Below are 21,109 nucleotides of genomic sequence, written 5' to 3' on the forward strand. Positions count from 1 at the left end.
GTGCACTGATGGACTTTATTTTAAATTCAATCAACTTGTTACATTTCGAGCGTGACCTTTTCCCCCTGGGTTTAAAAGAATACAAAATGACAGCCCCATGGTGTGTGAATGTATAAATGTGTGGCATGACAGGTGAGAGGGACCTGCAGGGATAAAGTGTTTTACAGACTTGTTCTTCCAAACGAAGCTGACTCTTCTCTCTCTGCCTCTGATCCTCCTTCAGGTCATTGTGGTGGAGGAGTCCTCACAGGTGACCTGTCCCATCACCACCAAGCTGGTGCTTGATGCAAATGAAGAAACCAAGGAGCCGCTGGTCCAGGTGCACAGGAACCTTGTCACAAAGCTCAAACCTCACCAGGTTGATGGTAAGAGCAAATGGTGAAACAAACAAATGAATATTAACTGACATAAGAATAAAATAGAATGCCTTTATTGTTGTGATACAAATTGTACAACGAGATTACTTGGCTTCACCTTAAAGTGCACACAGCTAAAAACAACAAGAAGAGTATAAAAAGTGACTCTAGTTAAGGTAAGGTGGGATATGTGTGGTAGGACTCATTTACAGGTAGCATCCATTTGAATGCATATAACAGACATCAGATGAGTTACTGCACTGTATGAAATGTAAACCATAGCAGGGAGTAAGTATGAAATGTAAAAATATAGCAGGATATAAGACCATAGCAGAGATATAAATATAGCACAGTATGAAGTAGACTATAGTAGAAATATACGAAGAGTGTGGGTGAACTCCAGAGATGACTCATTTTGACCTCCCTGTGTTTGTGTTTGATCACAGGTGTTCAGTTCATGTGGGACTGCTGCTGTGAATCTGTGAGGAAGATTGAGAAGTCCTCTGGCTCTGGCTGCATCCTTGCCCACTGTATGGGACTGGGAAAAACTCTGCAGGTAGAGAGGACGGAGAAGCGTGTCTGCATTACAGGAGTTCATGAGACTATCCTTTAGACTATTAGAGGTGTATCGAGGTTGCTGTCTACTATTGGCCAACAGGAACTTTTCCATAGTTGGAGGAACTTTTAGAACCCTCCCTCTTTTTTGTCAGGAACTTTGAACCCTTTTTCAGCTCCTGCTTCAGAGCAGGTAGTCTACCAGCACAAGAGAGCCCTTCAGTGTCTTCAGTGCACTGTGGTCGGTCCTCAGTCTTTGGCTTCTCGACTCAAAATTAAAACCCCAGAGATCCCAATAATTAAACACGAGCATTTAAAACATCTGCTCCAGAACTTAAACACTCTTAACACTCCATCATTAACAGTACATAGGCTGCTTGACTTATAACTAAAGCTAAGGTGGTGTAAAGCCATAACATAAAGAGATTATTTTTTCTCTGTTATGGGCTATTAAAGCTTTAAAGTGTGGTTCTTTAAGTTTGATAACTTTAACTAATGCTAATGTCATAGAAACAGACAATTAAGATGTATAAGTGTAAGATGAAAAATGTAAGAACTGTGATTATGAAATAGGTTAACTGGTACTTTGTGTATGTCAACATTTCTGATGAATGGGTTGTTGTCGGCAAGCTTGTGTTTTCGTCACAACTTAAGTGCAGTTGTGTTTGTGGCCTGTAGGTGGTGACATTCCTTCACACATTGCTCCTGTGTGAGAAGCTGGACTTCAGCACAGCGCTGGTGGTTTGTCCTCTGAACACTGTCCTTAACTGGCTCAATGAGTTTGAGAAGTGGCAAGTGGGAATGCAGGATGATGAAAGTTTACAGGTAAACAGAAGATTCATGAGTGTGTAACGCTTGTTCCTTTTAACCACGCGTGCCATTGTTTGTTTGTTTTTGCATGAGTGAGTTTTTAATCGCACCTCTCACTTCTCTTTTCTGCGCTGTGTGTTTTATTCACGAACAAGGTGATCGAGCTTGCCACAGTGAAGAGGCCTCAGGAGCGAGCGTATGCACTCCAGCAGTGGCATGAGTCGGGGGGTGTTATGATCATCGGCTACGAGATGTACCGAAACCTGACGCAGGGCAGAAACACCAAGAGCAAGAAACTCAAAGAGATCTTTCAGAAGACTCTGGTACATCCAGGTACGGTGCTGTTAAATGCCAATGTGTGTTTTAACTACAAGTTTGAGGTTAAAAACTTTTCTCTTGTGTGCAATCTGTTATTTTTTGTTGCTTTTTTTTGCTTTCTTTTCCATCCAGTAAACGTTACAAAACAAAATAGCCTGAACGGGTGAAAAGATTAAAGACCTTTAGATATCTGCTGTTGCTACGTAACGTACCGTCTCGAGCTGTACTTCAACCTGCCATAAGTTTTCTCTCTCTTCCGTCACCTTCCCCAGGTCCAGACATGGTGATTTGTGATGAAGGCCACATCCTGAAAAACGAGGCGTCTGCCGTGTCTAAAGCCATGAATTCCATCAGAACGAGGAGGAGGATCGTGCTTACTGGAACTCCTCTGCAAAACAACCTTGTTGAATGTGAGTCTGCCCGTTCTTTCACGTGACACTCGAGCTACCCTTTTGTGCGTCTGAGGTGCGTCTTGTGATTTTTATTTATTTTATTTTTTTCTCTCCTTAGACCACTGCATGGTGAACTTCATTAAGGAGAACCTGCTCGGCTCAATAAAGGAGTTCAGGAACCGTTTCATTAACCCAATCCAGAACGGTCAGTGTGCCGATTCCACGTTGCAGGATGTCCGGATCATGAAGAAGAGGGCTCACATCCTGTACGAGATGCTGGCTGGCTGTGTCCAGGTACAGACTTGTCCTAAATGGTTGGCTCATGTTCTCTTTGACCTTGACTTTGGTGCCTTCCAAAACCAATATTTATGTCCCGTTTCTAACAGAGGAAGGACTACACTGCGCTCACTAAGTTCCTGCCTCCCAAACACGAGTATGTGCTGTCAGTCAGAGTGACCCCGCTCCAGTGTAAACTCTACAGATACTACCTGGAGCACTTCACAGGTCAGAACCACACTGTTTTAAATCTTTGCTTTGTTTTTTTTTTTCAGTCAGTTTCCCAGACTGGGGTTTAGCTTAGTCTCAGACTTAAACGAAATTCAACGGAGAATTCCGCTGGAAAAGGAGCGTAGTCTAGGACTTGGCGGACTCCTGCTGCAGGAGTCGTGTTTCTCTTTAAAGTGCTCTCTTGACTCGATGTCATTTACTCCAACAAGCTTTTCAGATAAAAGGAGGGCCTTTCTGCTCGCTCACTTTTTCAGACTGAATTGTTAAGTCGTTTAGTGGACTTTCCTCCCAGAATGTGGCCCAAGATGTTCGTTCGTGTGTGTGTGTGTTAGAGTGGCAGCTGGCAGAGTGCCGCAGGCAGGGTTTAAGCCCAGTTTCCCACGTCTCCCTAATGAAGAGCTCTGGGAGAGAGGGAACAGGGAGGGTGGGGGGTAAAGGGGGGGGGGGGGGGGATATGGGGGCATAAAGAAAAGGGAGGCTGGAGGGGCCAAAGGTTTTACACCAAAAGCGAAAACAAAGAACAGGAGGGCTGGTATGTAAGAGGAGGAGTGGGGGGGGGGGGGGGGGGGGTTTAATGTGCTGTGGCTCATTACAGGGCACAGCACTGATGTTGTGACTTTGTCTCTGGACCTCCACAGTGGGGTCTTTGGACCAAGACCACCAGTTGTTCTGCAGGAGGGGAACAGCAGCAGATGTTATCTCCTTTATCTGCTGCTTACTTTAAACACGCTGTAACTTTCAGTGGTGATCACAGATCTCACCGTTTGGCGCTGTCACTGATTTTTGTCATTGATCGTTTTTCAGATCTGCCAAATAAAGAGCTGCTCCTTAGCCAGCCATGATTCAAAGTGTGCATTTTAACCACAGTACGACTCATCCTCTTCAGCGCAAACGCACACACGTACAAACATGCACACGCTCGCAGCCCGCTCGCACTGGATCCATGATCCACACGACCGAGTCGGGATCACGTGATCCGGTCAAACAATCGGCTTTTCTCCGTTCACTCTCACTGTGTGTGCAGCTAGCTTAACGATAGCAACGTCCTCTCACAGTCTCTGTAGTCTCAGTCTGTGAACGTCTCCACTCAGACTCTGTGAAACAGCACTGAGTTATAAACATGGCAGGTACATTAAGGAAACTTATCTTCAGTTTTTGTTTCCGTGTTACAGCGACAGAGACGTTTGTCACACACTGCTGCTGTCTGATACTTGTCTGATTTCATCTCAGCACTCAAGAAACAACAGCTGAAGCAGCGTTAGAAACCATCTACACTTTACGACTGGGCTCAGTGTGAAATTTGCGTCAGATTTGCGTGACCCCCTATATGCACTTCTTTAACTGAGACTCTGCTCCGGGATTTAGTGGCGGTACAATTATTTTAAACCATCTTTAAAAGATCAGTGGATCACGTGCAAGGGTGATCAGGCAGACAGCCATGCTGAACCTTATTTCTCCATGCTCTCTGTACATAACACAAACACACATCCATCTTTTGCATTCTCTTCCCACTAACACTCTTTCCCGCGTACAGGTGTGGGGAATGCTTTGGAGGGGGGCCGGGGCCGCGCAGGGACCAAACTCTTCCAGGATTTCCAGATGCTGAGCAGAATCTGGACCCATCCCTGGTGCCTTCAGCTGGACTACATCAGTAAAGAAAACAGGGTAAGGCCAGGCTAGATGATACAAAAGCACACTTAACCGTTACTCTCCAACTATACTGGAACAAATCTCACTCTCACACACACACACACACACACACACGGGTTTACAGTAGAAGCTAAGCGCTGACATTTCAATTATCAAGGGAGAGCAACACACTTGCTGCCACTGCTGCAGAAATGTCTCTCGTATGCTTCATTTTTGCTGCACACGTCCTCGCTCTCTGTGTTTGTTTGACCTACATCATCGCAGTACAGACTAAAGCTCGCGCTCGCTTTTGCAGGGTTTCTTTGACGAGGACAGCATGGACGAGTTCATCGCTTCAGAAACCGAAGAGTCCTCCATGAGCATGACCTCCGAGGACGAGAAGAAAAAGTAAAATACGACTTCATTTCCATTTGCACTGTTTTCTACATCGCCCACGAACATCATCTAACTGCCTTTTTCTCCGTCTCTCTGTCTGATAGGAAAAAGAAGGGTGGGAGGGGTAAAAAGAAGGAATCTGAAGACTCGGACAGTGACGACGTGGAGGTCATCAAGGAGTGGAACTCCAGCTCACGGGGCAGAAATGGATTGGGCCGAAATAGACCAGAGCCGGTAGAAGAACGTAAGTTTGATCAAACGCATGTAAGCGTTATGGCTAGATGGTGTTTTTGTGCTTTAAAGTTGCTGGATTATGAAATACACAGTAAACATCTTCAATTTTAAGACAGTGATTTCATCAAGTGTTCAGAACTTAACAGCATTGGGTTGTTACGAGTGAAATAAAAAGGCAAGTAACTTCTGCTGACTGTAGACTGTGCCTTCGTTCCTGCTCCTTCTTATCGGTGTGAGACTGTACTTATCTGTGACCTTGTGCATCAGAACCGGCTCAGCCCTCCAGCTCAGCACCAGGCAGTCCCACTCCTGACTGGCACAAGGAGTTTGTCACTGAGGCGGACGCCGAGGTGTTGTCGCACTCCGGGAAGATAACGCTCCTCTTTGAGATCCTGCGCATGGCCGAAGAAGTTGACGAGAAAGTGTACGTTCTTCGTCCGTGTTTGTGCAAAAAAATGTATTGGCCTTTCCTGTTATGCAGGGGTGCAGACAAGTGTAGACTGTAAAAAAAAAAAAAAAAATCACAGACTGACATAAAGCGCTTCATGCATCCTTCTGTGTTGTCTCTCCTTACCTGCCCTCAGGTTGGTGTTCAGTCAGTCACTCATCTCTCTGGATCTGATCGAGGATTTCCTGGAGCTTTCTTGCAGAGCCAAAGATGACGGCAAAATCTCTCCATACAAAGGTGCATTTTTATTGCAGTCTGGCAGGGCTTCATATTCCAAGGAATGCTCTCGCTGCTCCGTTGACATGCTGGTCAGTAGCTTACATCACTAAATGATCCTACAGTTACCTGGGATCTTCATCTCTAATTTTTCCTTCATTATGTGCCGTGGTTGCAGCATACACCATATTATGTCTGACGGAGCTGGTGGAGCCTTTTCAGTGGAATAGGTTATTTGTCTTTAAACTGATTGAACTGTGTGCGAACAAAAAAAGAGCCAACCTTTAACTTTCGAGCAGCCTGAAGTATTTTCATAAGGAGATGCAGGTTTCACACTGGTAAGACAGCCCACGTGCAACAGTTCCTCTCCACTCTTCTTGTGTGCTTATTACCCTGAAACTCACAAACACGCCGCCATTGGTGTAAGGTCATGTTCCTAATTAAACCTCTGCAGCTGTTTTTACTTTCATTTTGAAAATGATTAGACCTTGACTTTTTATTCCACAAAAAAAAAAAAAAGTTTGCTCAAGGGTTTGTAATTTGTAATGAAAAGATCACAGTGCTGTAATTGGAAACATACTGAAGTGGTGGTTATAAAGGCTGGTGTTAGGGGGAGGGGGGGTGCATCTTGAAGGCTAAACATGGCTGGCCCATTACCAACACAACGATCTATCTGCTGTCCTTCTGACAAGGTGACAGGCGTGTGTTTGTATTTCTGTTCTGGGAGCAAAGATGTGTGAATTCATCAGCCGTTGCACTTCGTACGTATATTTCTTTGCAGGCGATGGCAAGTGGTTCAGGAACATTGACTACTATCGCCTGGATGGCTCCACCAACGCAGTGACCAGAAAGAAGTGGGCTGAGGAGTTTAACGACACCAGTAATACGAGGTAATAAAAGTCTGCTCCTTGTAAACATGAAATCAAATGTATTGATTTGCAATAGCATTTTCAAACATCAGCTCACCTCTCTCTCTCTCCTCTCCCTGTTTTCTGCACCTAACCAGAGGTCGCTTGTTCCTCATTTCAACGAAAGCTGGCTCACTTGGCATCAACCTTGTGGCAGCCAACAGAGTCATCATCTTCGACGCCTCCTGGAACCCGTCTTACGATGTCCAGAGTATCTTCAGGGTCTACAGATTCGGCCAGATAAAGACCGTCTTTGTGTACAGGTTCCTGGCCCAGGTAAGTTACCAAACTGCCCCAAACCTTGTTTCAAACGTTTATTTTCTTTTCTTTTCCTCCAAAGGTTACCTCATGAATTCACCCAGGATACAAACATTGGTGTCAGTTAGTCCATTAAGTCCATTTAGCCTCTTTTTCGATCATCCATTCTCTCCACACTTTGTGACAGCTTTTAAAGTCAATTCACTTCTTCGGTTTTTCAAAGTATGAAGATTGTTGTCGCCTTAAAGTGTGTTTAAACATCCATTCAAAAGGTTTCATGCACAGAACAGGTCTCTGTGGATTTAGTCAGTCGTGCTTGCTCCAAATGTTCCGCTCACCTTTTTCCTTTCTTTCAGGGTACGATGGAGGAGAAGATTTATGACCGACAGGTGACCAAACAGTCTCTTTCATTTCGAGTGGTTGACCAGCAGCAGATTGAGAGGCACTTCACCACCAACGAGCTGGCCGAGCTCTACCACTTTGAGCCTGACATGCTGGATGATCCCTCAGAGAAGAAGAGCAAGAAAGCCACACCGTTACTCCCGAAGGTAAACAAACATAAACATGTGCTGTTTAAAGATGCACCAACCACACGTCTGAAAATTAGATTTAGAATAAATCACACATGTAACAGGACTGAAGCAGACAGTTGGGATGTCTTGTTTGTCTTCAAACTGATCCCCACAGGAAATGCAGGAAAGCAACCTGGAAGTCATTAACAGTAGTAAAATTGTCTCTCTTTTTTTCTTTCAGCAAACATGGCACAGAGTGCCATCTTAAATGCCAAGTTTTGTTTTTCCCAGAATTGCAGTCGAGTAGTTTGTTGTTCCCTTTGAAGTTTAGCACCTAAGTTATAAACTGTTATTTAGACTCCATGCCAGCTTGTATCCTGCTTGGCCTTTCCGGGATCTTTTCAGTTTTTTTTTCTTGTTTCCTTTCATAATACTACGCCAGCCGCTTCTCCTCTTCATGCAGGTGCTGTGTCACTATTTGAGCCCCCTGGGGTTTAATAAGAACTCACAGCCCTTACATGGATCATCCAGCCCCGCACAGCTGCACAGATTTTGTCTGTTTACTGCTATTTACTAAATAGTCTTCTCATTGCAACACTGCTGCTGCCCGGCTATAAACCTGCACTCCTTTTTTTTTCTTTTTTTTTTTGAAATGTCTTATCATTCCTTCTCTGCTGAGCGTTACGTTTCTCCCATCGTTGCTCACTCCTGTCCTGAGTTTATTCAGGTCATCTCTGTCTCGATTCACCCGTAGAGATCTGTAAACAGGAGGAATAGAGGAAGCCTTTTAAGTCCTACTGTTTGTGCTCTGAGCGGAGAGTTGAGCCTTAATGCTCTCTTCATGGTTAGTACCAGGTAAAGAGCACTGCATGAATCCACCTAGCCGCCTGTCCATGTCATTGCTCCACCTTCCATAGTCCATGAAACAGGCGCTCTAAAGAACAGAGGAGCTCAACTGGAGATTTGAAGAGGAAAGATGTGTTCATTTAGCGGCAGCTCTTTGGATGTGCGTGTGATCTTTAATGATCCCAGTGACATTTATGTGACACAGCAGGCTGACCAGCTCTTTCATAAGCTGACCTGTTTTGGCCAGGCGGTTAACTGCGATGTGGCAGCGGAGCTGCAGTATTACGGAAGGAATTTTCATCCTGGAATGATGTGAAGATGAGTCAGAAACGCTTCATCACTTTGAGCCAATGACACAGAGGGGTTCGAGCTACGACTGAAGGAGTTTTATTCTTATTATCGTGTCTCTGACTTAGACTTCAGAGAGGATGACTTTTATAAAGAAGCTGATTTGAGTTAAACTTTTCTTGTAGTTACGCACCGCCGACCTTCCTATTCTTCTGATCAGTACCAATATGTGCTACCATGTTTATTTCTGCACCACCGTGCCCTCATTATCCTACCTTGATGTCCTCGCTCTGTTCCCTGTCCAACATTACCCCACCTTTTTTTTTTCTTTTTCTTTTTTCTCCTGCCGTCTTCGTGACCATCTGTTGTCCTGACTTGCCACTCTGCCTCTCAATGTTCAAAGCAAACTCAGTTTAAAAAAAAAAAAAAAAAAAGAAGAGAGAAATTCTCCCTCTGGCCTACCCCTGCATCGTGAAGGGTCATTATTTAAACCCTGCTCTTAAAGATCTCCTCTGTGCGCTCCTCGGAAAGACTAATTGGAGACAAAGGAAGAAAAAAAGCCCTTCTCCCTAATAACAAAGAAGGTCTCCACACCCGCCCATACTGTGGCACCCTCACCTAGTTCCTGTTCATCTCAGTTGTCTCTTTTTCATCTTACATGTTTATCAAAGGTACAGTGGTAGGGTTTTTCTTTTTTTTCTTTTTTTTTTTTTAAAGACAAACTGCTCCGTCTTCTCATCAGACCTCTCTGCCTTGTCCAGGCTGTGGGCGTTCCTCTGTGCATGTGCTCTCAGCAGGTGATGGCTGCAGTGGTCATTAGGCCCTGTCAGGTACACTGTGCGTCTGTGCACCAAGGCCACAGCACAGACAGGAGCACACTGGAGTAGTAAGCCACACCGTGCTCGTCTCATTAGAGGTAATCTGAACTTATACTCTGCAAAGCTAACATATCATCAGTCGATGACCTGGAGTTTATTACAGGGCTGTTTTGTGATGCGAGTTTTGCTGGCCCTGTATACTTTGGTAAATGGTATCTAATATTTCCCAGAATGCTTCTTGCCAGCTTTCAGAGAACGAGCCTCGGCTTGTTGCATTGCAGGTGGAGAGAAACACTAATGATAGTTACAGCAGGAGGCTGCAGAGCTGTTGCAGCTTAGAAAAAAGTAAGAGCCGTCTGCGTGAAGTCTCCCAAGATCAGAACTCAGAAAGTGCTGTCTGCAGAATTATTGGATTCTGTGCTTCATGTTTTTTTTGTGTTTTTTCTGTTTTGTGAGGAATCGGTCTGTCGTTGAACTTCATGTAGTAAAGACAATTATTGGAGGAAGTTCCTGATTTAGATTTTAGTTTGGTTGTCAGAGTGCAGAAACTGTTCAGCTCGCCACCTCAGTCGTTCTCCACACACAGCTTTTGATTTTTTTTTCAACATGCTGTGGAATTCAGGAGACTCTGTGATCCTTGAGATTAGACCTTTTCCTTCCCCGAGCGCTCATTTGATAGCATTAGATGGCCCTGATTCTGCATGGCATCCCCATAGAATGGGACAGGAAACTGTAGACCAGCCTGTTTTGATCTGTCCACCTTGTCTCTGTTTCCTAACAGTAAAGTTCAAGCATCCCACTCCTAACTTGCTGGGAATCCCTTTCAAACTGCTTGTCCACCTCCAGCGTGTCCGGCCCTTATCGTGAGCTCTCTCTCGTAGAACTCCAAACCCAGACTGCTGCTGGCTCGGTCTTGTTTTTATAGGAATGCGGTATGCTTATTGTCTTTGCATAGCCCTTTGTGACATCCTCGATTTTGTTTCTTTGTCAGTCCACTGACAGCTAGATAAACCCTCTGACTCGTGCAGTTCCCAGACGGGGTAAAGACTACGTGGTCCTCGGGGCACGGGCGGGCTCCTGATGTCAGCGCCTCGAGCTGCGTGTGTGTCTCTGCACAGGGAAAAAAAAGTGTTTAGAGCAGGCCAGTAGGCTCGTGTGCATCACTTTCGAGCAGCTGGGGGAGAAAGAGTTTTGACTGGCTATGTTTAGGTATTACAAACATCTCAGCCACTTGCATTCCTGCTGTCGGGATCCTGTCTTGGCCCCCCTCTGTCGCTATGGCTAACACACCTGTGCATCTAAAAACCCTCTCTGGCAGACGCTCTGAATTCATAAAAACACTCCAAGAGGACAACTCCACATCAGTGTCGTAGAATTTATCAGTAGTTTAGTTTGTTTCCTTTTCTGTCTATATTTAAATTTTTACGCTTGGACACAATCAGCGTTTGTTTCTCCTAGTTTTTCAAATACGACCATCTATTTTCTGCTCATGAGATTCCTCTTGTGTGGGTTTTCTTCTGCTAACTGCAGGTTTATTGTTGAAGAAGTGGCCATGGATGCACGGTCAAAGCATTCTCAACACATTCAGGATTCGTTGTAAGTTGGCTGAACGTGGTCGAGAATGTTCTCGGCTTGAGAAAATATCTGATAACCACGCCGGCATGTAAGGCAGCTATCGATACGAGCGAGTGTTTAATTGCATCAGACCGTTTCACAGTTCAGCTCCACCTCAACTCTTTTGGTAGTGACACGTTGGCGCCTGTGCCAAGTTGTAAAGTCGACATGAGGCCTGCTCGTGTCGACTCCAAACTTTTCATCATACTGATGTGAGAACTGCTTTACATCGTTTATGGGCTGCTGGCAGTTTGGACAGTTTTATGATTTTTATATATATATATATACACGTACAAGAATTTGGCTTCTCGATTGAATAAAATGTTTCTGTCACTGGAAAGTATGGAAAGGTGTTAAATGTCATACTAATGGTGCCTTGTGTGATCAGATGTGTTGCTCTGCTGAATCTTTTTTTTTTCTTTGCTTGATGTTGAAGCCAAGACTTCTTAAAGTTAACGGCACATTTACTGATTTTAAATTACTGCAACCAGTGCTCGACCACGGACTGAATAGCGCGCAAGCGGTGCAATCTGTGCACGTGATGGAACTGCGTCATCATGTTTTCTGTTCACCCGCTCCTTTATTGATAATCTGATTTATTGATTTATTTATTTTTAAACCACACGCAGCATTGATGTTAAAGAAGTGTCATCAGAGTCAGACTCTGTTGCTGCGTCTGCCTCTTCTGTGTCGTGACTGGGAGCAGGGACAGTCTCTAATTGCATGGGACGTTTGGAAACAACCGAATCGGGCAGATTTCAGGGGCAGCCTGCCTGAACATTTTGGTCGAGCATGAAGAAAGCGTTCCCCTCGGACACGGACAGCCACCTTAAGCGTTACAGCAGGAAACAAACGCTGCCGCGCGATCACCAGGACTCCTTCCTAAGTCTGCGTCTGCTCCCCACTTTTTGTGGCGGTTGGAGTCGAGTTGATTTACCTCTGTCCCTGCGAGCATCTGCCCACACAGCGCCTCTCTGGCTGCCTCTCTTCCCCTGCAGTAAAGCGATAGGCTCCATATGGATGACAATAGCCCAGGTCAGTTTACCTACAATCATTAGTGCTGGCTAGGGACACACTCTGAGCACACCAGGATCGGAGATGGACCAGACCACCCCGGAGCTGCTGCTGGTTGGGATTACTTGGGTCTCCCAGAATTCACTGGGGTTCCAGTGGAAGCGTCTGTACTGTCATTTGACCTGCAGCTCCGATGACCCATTACCCAAGTCGAAAGTACTCCTCTACAGAAACTGCCGAATCAGCAAGCAACTTTTTACCACATGTGGCTTTAAACGACAGCTTAAAGCCCGATTTTAAAAAAACAAAGTCCAACATTTAGAGCAAGTGAGCGTCGCCTTATGATCTGAAGTGTGACAGCATCTGTTTATGCAGACGGCAGGTAACAAGCTGCAGTCTCTGGCTGTAGTTGGAAATGACTTAAAAACTACACAGATCAATGTGTTTCAAGTCGTGCATGATGCAAATATTTGTTAGTTTTTTTTTTTTTTTTAAAGCAGCCTTTTTTTAGATGTGGTGGAGTGATTTTGTTTCATCCTTATTCTTCCCGCTGCACAGCAGATAACTGACAAGTGAATGATTTCTGACATAAAATATGATTATTCATGTCATCCTTCCCGGATCACCCACAGACTGTGCAGTTCTCATTGTCTTTAGCAGGGCCGTCATCAGGGACTAAGCTGGCATCTACCATGGCCTGTACCTGACCTTGAGTTCCCCTTTTTTTTTTTTTTTTTGTTTGGCAGACGGAACCAGGATGGATGTCTTTTATCTGAGTAAAGCCTACAGGCCCTTCTGTGCTTTAATGTCCTAATTAGAGAGCGAGCAGCGGTTGACTCTCTGACTGTAGCGCTGCTCCGAAATGTCTGCTTGTTCACTGGTGGTCTGTTTCAGTCCTGATTTAAGTGTGATGACCGGTAAACATAAGCAGGTGTCAATGAGGAACATAAACAGGTCCAGGGCTCAGGTGTTAAAGGCTGGTGTGTGTGTGTGTGTGTGTGTGTGTGTGCATTGTTTGCTTCAGCCAACTTCTCTGTCCCTTTCTGGAGCTGAGGCCTAAAAATAGGTTCCTGTGCAGCGCTGCTCTCCCCTCTCCTGTAAAGATCCAGTTTCACCCCATCTGGTCTGGTGTTTATTTTCTGTTTATTCAACACAGGTCCGCAATCACTGCTTAATTTCATAGTTTGGTGTTTCTGATTTGGTCTTTTTTTTTTCTGACTGCCGTAACGCTAGTGACGTCTATGATTAATTTTGTTTGCAACTTCACACTCATTGTCACAGTTCAAAGTGAGACAGCATAGGGCAGGGTAGGAGATCACACACACACACACACACACACACACACACACACAAACACACAAAACCCCCCACTCAGAGTTGGCCCACGTGGAGGTTAATGATGCAACTTGTGTATGTCGTTTCCAGATTGCAAAGTTGAATGTAAAGTGAAGTCGAGACAAAGAAAAGCAAACGCGCTGAAGGGAGAGTAATCTAAACCATGTTTTTGTGAGCGGAGCCTGGCCCGGCTCTCTTAATTTTCCTCAGGTATTGTTTTCAATAACAATGTAGTCATGGTAACCTGAAGCATAAAAACGTATCTTATTTGTTTTTGTTTGCAATTTCTTATTTTAATTGTCTTGCAGGAAAATCTATTTCTGTGCTGCAGCAACAATGTAGGTGGACTTTCTACTGATGTGATCATTGTTCATACAAAACTGCCAATGAGCCGAACCAGTTAGACCACCCTGATCTTCAAACCCTAAAAGGAATCTGAACCTGAGTCCATATTTGCATCTAACAGTTGTCTCATATATACACCAAAATTGTGAATCTATTTTTAAATTGAGGGTTCGATAAAAGTACGGTAATCGATTTCCAATGTATGAACGCAAACTTTCTCTTTTTGCTTCTCGCCTGGATAAACGGTAACCTTCTTCTCCCCTTTCTCAAGAAGCACCGTAAACCCACCTAACCCTTTTTTTTTTTTTTTTTTTTTCTCATCTTCTTCACGTAGGATCCCTTCTTGGCTGAGATGCTGCAGAACAACAAGGACCAGATCGTATGTTACCACGAACACGACTCCTTGCTGGATCACAAGGAGGAGGAAGCCCTCACCGAGGAGGACCGCAAGTCCGCCTGGGCCGAGTACGAAGCTGAGAAAAAGGTGGGCGCAGAGAAAGACGCGCATGCTACACACGGGCTGTTCCACTAGTTCTGAAACCAAAGGCCAGTACACAAGAGACTGTTTCACTCTGTATGGATCGATCCGACAGCTGATCACTCGGCAGATGTAGAAACAACAGCAAGTTACTCCAAAGAGTTCACATTTAGGCTCCAGTGCAGATTTTTACCATTACACTCAACAGTGACATGGATGTAAGTGGCAACACATTCAGCAGCCATCTGGTGTTTACTGAAGAGGATCAGAGAGACACTGATGGGAAGAGAAATATCTTTTTATTACCAGGTCCTTCTGAGTTAAGAGAAGGAAACAAAGCCCTGCTAATAATCCAACACTTTGTGAAATAGCTACAAAGAAAAAAAAAAAAACTAGACTGTTAGCGGCAGCTAAGCAGCTTAGGCCGAGCTCTGTCTGATGGAGAACAACTGGTACTTCCACTCGACCTGCTTCATGACGCTTCAAACCACTTCAAATCATTTGTCCTTTTAGACTGACGTCTTTGTCATATCGCCCCGGTGTCAGTCATCCTTCAAATCATTGATATAAAAAAAAAAAAGGCGCATAAGTTGTTGGAGAATCTTTAGAATATGTCGGTCGCTCAGGGCAACCAACCACCAGGAAGTTATCTCCACCAATCACTCCCCGATTTATCTTTCAGACCCCGATCGTTATTTTGATCACATCCCTCCGAGGTTGTCGAAGCAGTGTCTCTCACTAGATCAACAACCAGTGCACAGGTCGCTCGGGACTCCTTTCCTTTAAGAGAAATGAACGGGCATTTGGTGTGGTTTATTTGTTAAAGCGTATAGAGGAAGGGACATAAGAGAGCAAGAGCTCCCCCCCTCCCCTAAGTGTAATCCAAGATTCTAATTCACTCTAATGATTATTTTTCCAACACGCTCTCCCTCCTCTGCACTCTGTGTGCCTTCAGCAGCTTTTCTCCTCGAGCTCCTCTGCTTATCAGGAGAACAGGAGTTTCCCCGTCACAGACAGAACAGAGGTGCTGAGGTCGAATGGGAGAATTTCAATTTAGTCACTACAATCAGTTTTTCACTGAGGATCCTCAAGTAGCCGCTCCTGTCCACGAGAAGCTTTTCAGCATCAGGTTGTGTACTCTGAGCTTTGTAGAAGAAACAACTGGAACGCAACCCAGTCTCTGCTAATGTCTTCACAAACTGAAGGGCTGGCCAGCAGTGTCCAGGAAAAGCTACGTGTACGAGTATCAGATTTGTAAGTCAGGAAATGGGAAAACCTGCGAGAACATGATCAGGCGCCCAAAACCAAACTGAACCCAGGTGCCCTCGGCCTCGCCGGGAAGACTTCAGCTCACTGAGGCTCGCACCATAAATATAGATTTCAGACGCAGAGTTTTTTTGGAGCTGAAGTCCAGTCTAGATTCAGTCAGTGAAGAATGTAAGGATGCAGCTTAAGTCAGAGATCTGCTGGTTAATATTCAACACACGTGAACGCACGCACGCACGCACGCACACACAAACACACACACACACACACACACACACACACACACACACACACACACACACACACACACACACACACACTCACACACACACACGCTCAGGTTTAGGTTGTTGTGGTGTGTTAAGACTTGCACACCTGTCTCTGACCTGTTCCAAAAAAATCCCCACTGGCCCCAACACACACACACACACACACACACACACACACACTCACTCTCACACATGCCTAAATACCGGATGGCCAGATTACAGGGCACGGGAAAACCATCTGCAGCAGAGGCTCAATTACACACAAACATCGGCATCCTGCTGGCCTTTACTGGGACAAGACTGTTTACTTCAGGTCATGTGTCTCTCTCTCTCTCTCACACACACACACACACACACACACACACACACACACACACACACACACACATTTGAATGCTGTTGCAGAGTGAAACAGGTTATGTGTGAAGAGATGAAAGCTTTACTGTCAGATCGCTGACCGATCACCAAGTGAACGAGGCGGATAGGAGAAGTGAACTGTCGACGCTCATGATGTACATCGTTTCCCATCATGCCCTTAGTGGCTCTTAACACCTGCCTAATTGATGCGTACTAATCCGTGTCTCTCTCTCTCCCTCGCTCCCTGTCTTGCCTTTCATCTCTCAGGGTCTGTCCATGAGGAACAACTACCAGACACAATACTCCCAGATGGACATGGGCACCTCCAGCTACTTCTCTTACAATGTGGCTGCTTTGGCCTCCATGACCAACCAGCAGCTGGAGGTAAGTAATGAGCTCCACATGCCCCCCTCTGCTGCCTCGCACCCCTTCCTCTTTCTCTCTCTCCTCCTCCTCCTCCCGGCATTCCTCAGACCCCACTGCTCGTCGTGACAAAAGTCTCCATTTTCAGATAGCGTTTGGTGACGGATTTTAAGAAAAGCAGCATGAGCTGTCTTGGTTTGGTGTAAAGGCCATCACATAACAACCCTGCTCTTTGGTTCTACAAGTCTCTGATCTCTCTAAAAGAGATGAACACAAAGCTGTTTCTGCCTTCACCGTTAAAGCGACAGTTAACAGTTAACTTAGCATGTTTAGTCCAAAATGTTTCCTCGCTGTTTAAGGGTTGAGATTTGATAACGTCAACAGTCCTATTAACATAATTTCATTTTTTTATCAAACAAATAATTAAACAACATTTTAATGTGACAGGTGGACCAAACCATGCCAGTTGAATGCTCCCTACAGAATAACAGAGCTGTATTACTGAAGGCTAACTTGTATTCAAAGCTAGCCGATGAGCTCCAACATGAATTTGTCCCTAAATGCTCACAGGTTGGAACCTGTGGCTTCGGGGGATTTAAGGAAAAAGCTCAGCATGCATCAGGTTAAACCTCTCCTTTCGTTTGTGTTCAGGAACTCATAAACCAGGGAAGACAGAAAGTCATTGATGCAACAAACGCGTTGAAGACATTTTCCCGGGAGTCAATGGAAGATACCATCGCCAGAGTGGTGAGTGTGAAAACGTTTCTAACACAGCTCCTGAATCCACCTCCCGTCAATCAGAGGATTCTCTCCAACTTTGTCAGAGCCTGAATCGTATTTCCCCTCTGACTGTAACGTGATAAGAGTGGACCGACATGTGAGCTCTCCTCTCTCCCCACAGTGGAAGGAGAACGCGTCTCTCACTGAGAGCCAGGTCCAGTCTATTGCTCTGGGTCGACAGGCCAGCATTGAGCTCGAGGTGAAGCGCAGAGAGGCCGTCTACAGAGACGTCCTGAACCGGCAGCAGACGGTAAGAACTGCTCTGTGGTCAAATCTCAACAACTCTCAACACTTATCTAGCAAACTAAGCTGTCTAAGTAGCAGGAGTGTGATTTGGACATAATAACACTTACCTATCAATGCAAATATTTCATGAATGATGCTTAAAGGAGATTAGCATATCGTCTCATTGTTAAAATAATTGCCTTAAAAGTCATTTTTGGAGTTTTTTTTTTTTGTTGTTGCTTAAATCAACTCTTTATGATGCTGGCCACCTCAGGTAAGGTTACCTATAACCTCAGTTAAACAGATCATGTGATCATCTTTAATATAATGTCAAGAGTCTGACTTAGGCCGTTTTATTTTGCCTAAGTAAAAAGACAATGTGACTTAGGGAAAATAAAACAGCCTAAGTCACAGACGCATGTTAAAAAAGTGATTTCTTTTTCTCATGTTACATAATTGACATTGTTATTAGTATGTCAGTGGTGATCTGTTTTCATTACCTTGCTGAGTAGAATCATTTAAAAAATATATATTCAACATCTGGCTCAGTGTTTTGTGTTTCCTGAAAAACTTTTAAAAAAATGACGTAGGCAATTATTTTAACAAGGTGACGATATAAAATGTGTTAAATAATCAAAAGCTGAGTGTTGAACTGATGCATTCAGAATGTAGTTTTACCATAAATGTGTCCATTGTGTTAGTCCAAAGAAAGGCCACAGTTTTCTTTGTGCTTTTAAAGCCTTCAAAAGGACATGTTGACCACAGTGTCTGTGTGCTGTACAATAGTGTTGTGAACTAACTTCTCCCTTTCAGTGCATGTAAACCTAAGTCTTCTTTCAGTACCTGATCTCTTCGATGTATTTATTCTATTTGGTTTTTTTTGCAAACCAATCACTCGCTGGTATTTCTTTCAAAAAATCATGAAGCCAAAAGTAAACCATCTCTCTGTTTGTGTCTGCTCAGCTGATGATGTACGTGCAGAAGCTGATCACCAACAGGAAGGTGCAGGAGCAGCAGCTGGCCATGGCCAACCAGGCCAGTTACCTAAACCAGTTGGCTCTGCAGAACGGCATGATGGGAGCCGGCGGGCTCAGCCAGATGGACCTGCTGGGGCTTTACCAGCAGCTTCACGGCCTCAGCTCACACCAAGGCATGGGCAAGAATCCTGGGCCCTCCAAGGGCCTGTAGGTCAGAAGAACACTTCCTCGCCCACTCTGCTAGTCGGCTCCCAGTGACTCAGACCCGACAAGGTCCGGTCCTCTCTTTTAAAAAAAAAAAAAAAAAAACGCATTGTGAGGCCTCACAGAGCTCAAAGCAAACTGGCACACCCAGGCAGAGGGTGGAGAAGTTCGACACCAGGCTGCTGTCCACTGGGGGGATAGACTTGGTTCTTTTTTTTGTGTAGTTCACTGAGAGACGCTGGTATATAATGTATAAATGACTGTGTACTAGGAGTCCAGTAGAACAGAAAAAAATGTATATACAGCCTTAATGTTATTCAAATTCTACATCTTCATTTTTCATGTATTTAAAGACGACTTTTATCCCCAGTGCTTTAAAGCATTGTATTGTTTTGCCCTAAATGAGGATTTCTTTATTATTTACACTCAGTTTTTTCTACTGTTTTAAATGATGAATTGAACCTGAGTGGGACCAGTGTAGTGGCAGGTGACAGGACTCTATTATGTAAAGCTCTTCAGGGTCATAAACCGTGGTAGATTCCTTCACCAATAATGAGCAAAGCAGACAGCGGATGGTGCTGCAAAGTCCTGCTCTTTTTTTGGAGTGAAAAGAAATTGATAAATCAACTAAAAAAAAAAAAAAATGAAGAAAAAATATGGCCTTATATTTGTTTCTTAAAAAAACTTGTAAAGCTCTGAGATTTGTTGAGAATCTTTTCTATTCTGCTTTTAATTGTTTACATTAGTTGTTGCTGAACATGGTAATGGAATGCTTGTGTTGTTCAAAACTGCCTGCCCGTTCCTATGACCTTTTTGTAACATCATCCTCATTGTCACGTGTTGTCTAGCATAGCGCTGTGCGTCCTGTTCATTGTTTATGTTCCACTTGTGTTGATCCCAAGCTTTGGTGAGCAACTGGGTCTCACAAGCACAGCCAGTTAAGTGGTGCACCCCAGGGCCCACAACTTGACGCATTACTTTTCTGTCAAAAGAATAAAATGTGTGTCTCGGTGGATTTGACGGATTTGAAAGTAAGGACTGTTAATCTTACAATACCTGACTGATCTGCGTTATTTGCTTTGAGAAATTCCTTCTGGACTTTGTAGTCTCACCAGGCAGGCTGTATTCTACCTTGGCACATGCTTGCTTCTAAACTCTGGTGTTCCTTCTATCCATGAGGATTATGTACAGTTCTCATGACGAGGCCCCTGCTGTCTCACGTTGGTTCCTGTGTTTGCACAAAGTGTATTTCATAAATGTAGAGACACTTTTTGGCCCTCCTCTAAGAATGTTTTTATGTTAACAAATACACCACCATTATTTGCCATGAATCTGATCTGCTATTATCTTGATAAGTATTTAATATAACATTTAATAAAGTGACCAAAAGAGTGGAAAAAAACCTCTGTGTTGGAGTCATTTGGTTATCAGGTACTCTCATATTCTTCTGTTCTCACTGAATTGTTTGGAAATGTTTGAAAGAAACTGTAACTATACACATCAGACACATGCCTGAAGAATGTTCAGGGTTTGTGCTCATAATGGCACATCAGGTTAAATACAATTGGCAGAAAGTACTTTTCAGTGTTTTTGTGGACTTGTATAGAGAAGAAGATGGTAGTGATCAGTAAATCAGTCTCGGCCCTGATCCAGTCTCCAGCATGTTGTTGTTCATGGTCAGTGCCTTAAACCTCCTGGACAGAGGCTAAGCAGAGACCAAATATGACTTTTGATTTAAATCACATGGTATAAAAAAGGTGATGAGTTATTTCCTGCATTACATATATAGATCATGTGTAAATAAGCTTAAACATAGAATTGTGGTTGTGGACCCAATTTAGCTAATGGCTTAGGTTAAATTGTTTCCTGATTAAGTATAAAGTTAAACCCAGTTTAGCATAAAGATAAGGGAGTAAAAGAAAAACAAAGGCTCGTTTGTCACAGCTTCTCCTACAAGCTCAAACTTAGAAGTTTGCATCCCATGAACGTGTTTCTGTGATGCTGGTCGTTTTATTTTGGAAAAAGCAAACTGTATATTTTTTCCATTATCATACTTGAGTGACATTTTACAAAAAAACAAACGTTTCCTATGCCCTCATGTAACACTCGGTTCCTCGCCCCCCCCTGAATAAAATTTGCCAGTGGGATGTCACTGGTCCAAGCCCGTTGACTGGTTGTAGAAAGACCACGCCCATGTGACATCCGTACTGAGCGACTGACCATTTACAACAGATCGGAACTGCCGACCAATAAGATCAGACCAGGCCCACACGGGGACCCTGATTGTGAGGATTCAGAGCGTTGGAAACACAGGCCGATAAGACGCTGCAAGGAGCGGCAGTACATGAAAACAGGCGCTCATTAACGACTGTGAACGTACTTTAGTAGGCA

The 21,109-nt window shown here is 44.3% G+C and overlaps 1 protein-coding gene across 2 annotated transcripts in view; it reads left to right on the top strand.

Annotated features, from left to right (window-relative positions):
* atrx (ATRX chromatin remodeler) overlaps positions 1-20,120 on the top strand; it is a 30,302-nt gene extending 10,182 nt beyond the window's left edge. For both annotated transcript variants that reach the window (XM_079352113.1, XM_079352114.1), the window contains exons 15-34: positions 224-365; positions 803-912; positions 1,590-1,736; positions 1,877-2,054; positions 2,312-2,449; positions 2,550-2,725; positions 2,818-2,935; positions 4,473-4,603; positions 4,884-4,975; positions 5,068-5,207; positions 5,465-5,621; positions 5,782-5,882; positions 6,643-6,751; positions 6,868-7,045; positions 7,384-7,575; positions 14,134-14,283; positions 16,437-16,553; positions 17,184-17,279; positions 17,434-17,562; positions 18,501-20,120. In XM_079352113.1, the coding sequence (XP_079208239.1) occupies positions 224-365; positions 803-912; positions 1,590-1,736; positions 1,877-2,054; positions 2,312-2,449; positions 2,550-2,725; positions 2,818-2,935; positions 4,473-4,603; positions 4,884-4,975; positions 5,068-5,207; positions 5,465-5,621; positions 5,782-5,882; positions 6,643-6,751; positions 6,868-7,045; positions 7,384-7,575; positions 14,134-14,283; positions 16,437-16,553; positions 17,184-17,279; positions 17,434-17,562; positions 18,501-18,725 (2,826 nt within the window). In that variant the 3' untranslated portion in view covers positions 18,726-20,120. The remainder of the gene's footprint in view (positions 1-223; positions 366-802; positions 913-1,589; positions 1,737-1,876; positions 2,055-2,311; positions 2,450-2,549; positions 2,726-2,817; positions 2,936-4,472; positions 4,604-4,883; positions 4,976-5,067; positions 5,208-5,464; positions 5,622-5,781; positions 5,883-6,642; positions 6,752-6,867; positions 7,046-7,383; positions 7,576-14,133; positions 14,284-16,436; positions 16,554-17,183; positions 17,280-17,433; positions 17,563-18,500) is intronic.
* Positions 20,121-21,109: the final 989 nt, after the last annotated feature.

The sequence above is a fragment of the Symphodus melops genome (assembly GCF_947650265.1).
Source record: "Symphodus melops genome assembly, chromosome: 9".
Classification (NCBI taxonomy): Eukaryota; Metazoa; Chordata; class Actinopteri; order Labriformes; family Labridae; genus Symphodus; species Symphodus melops.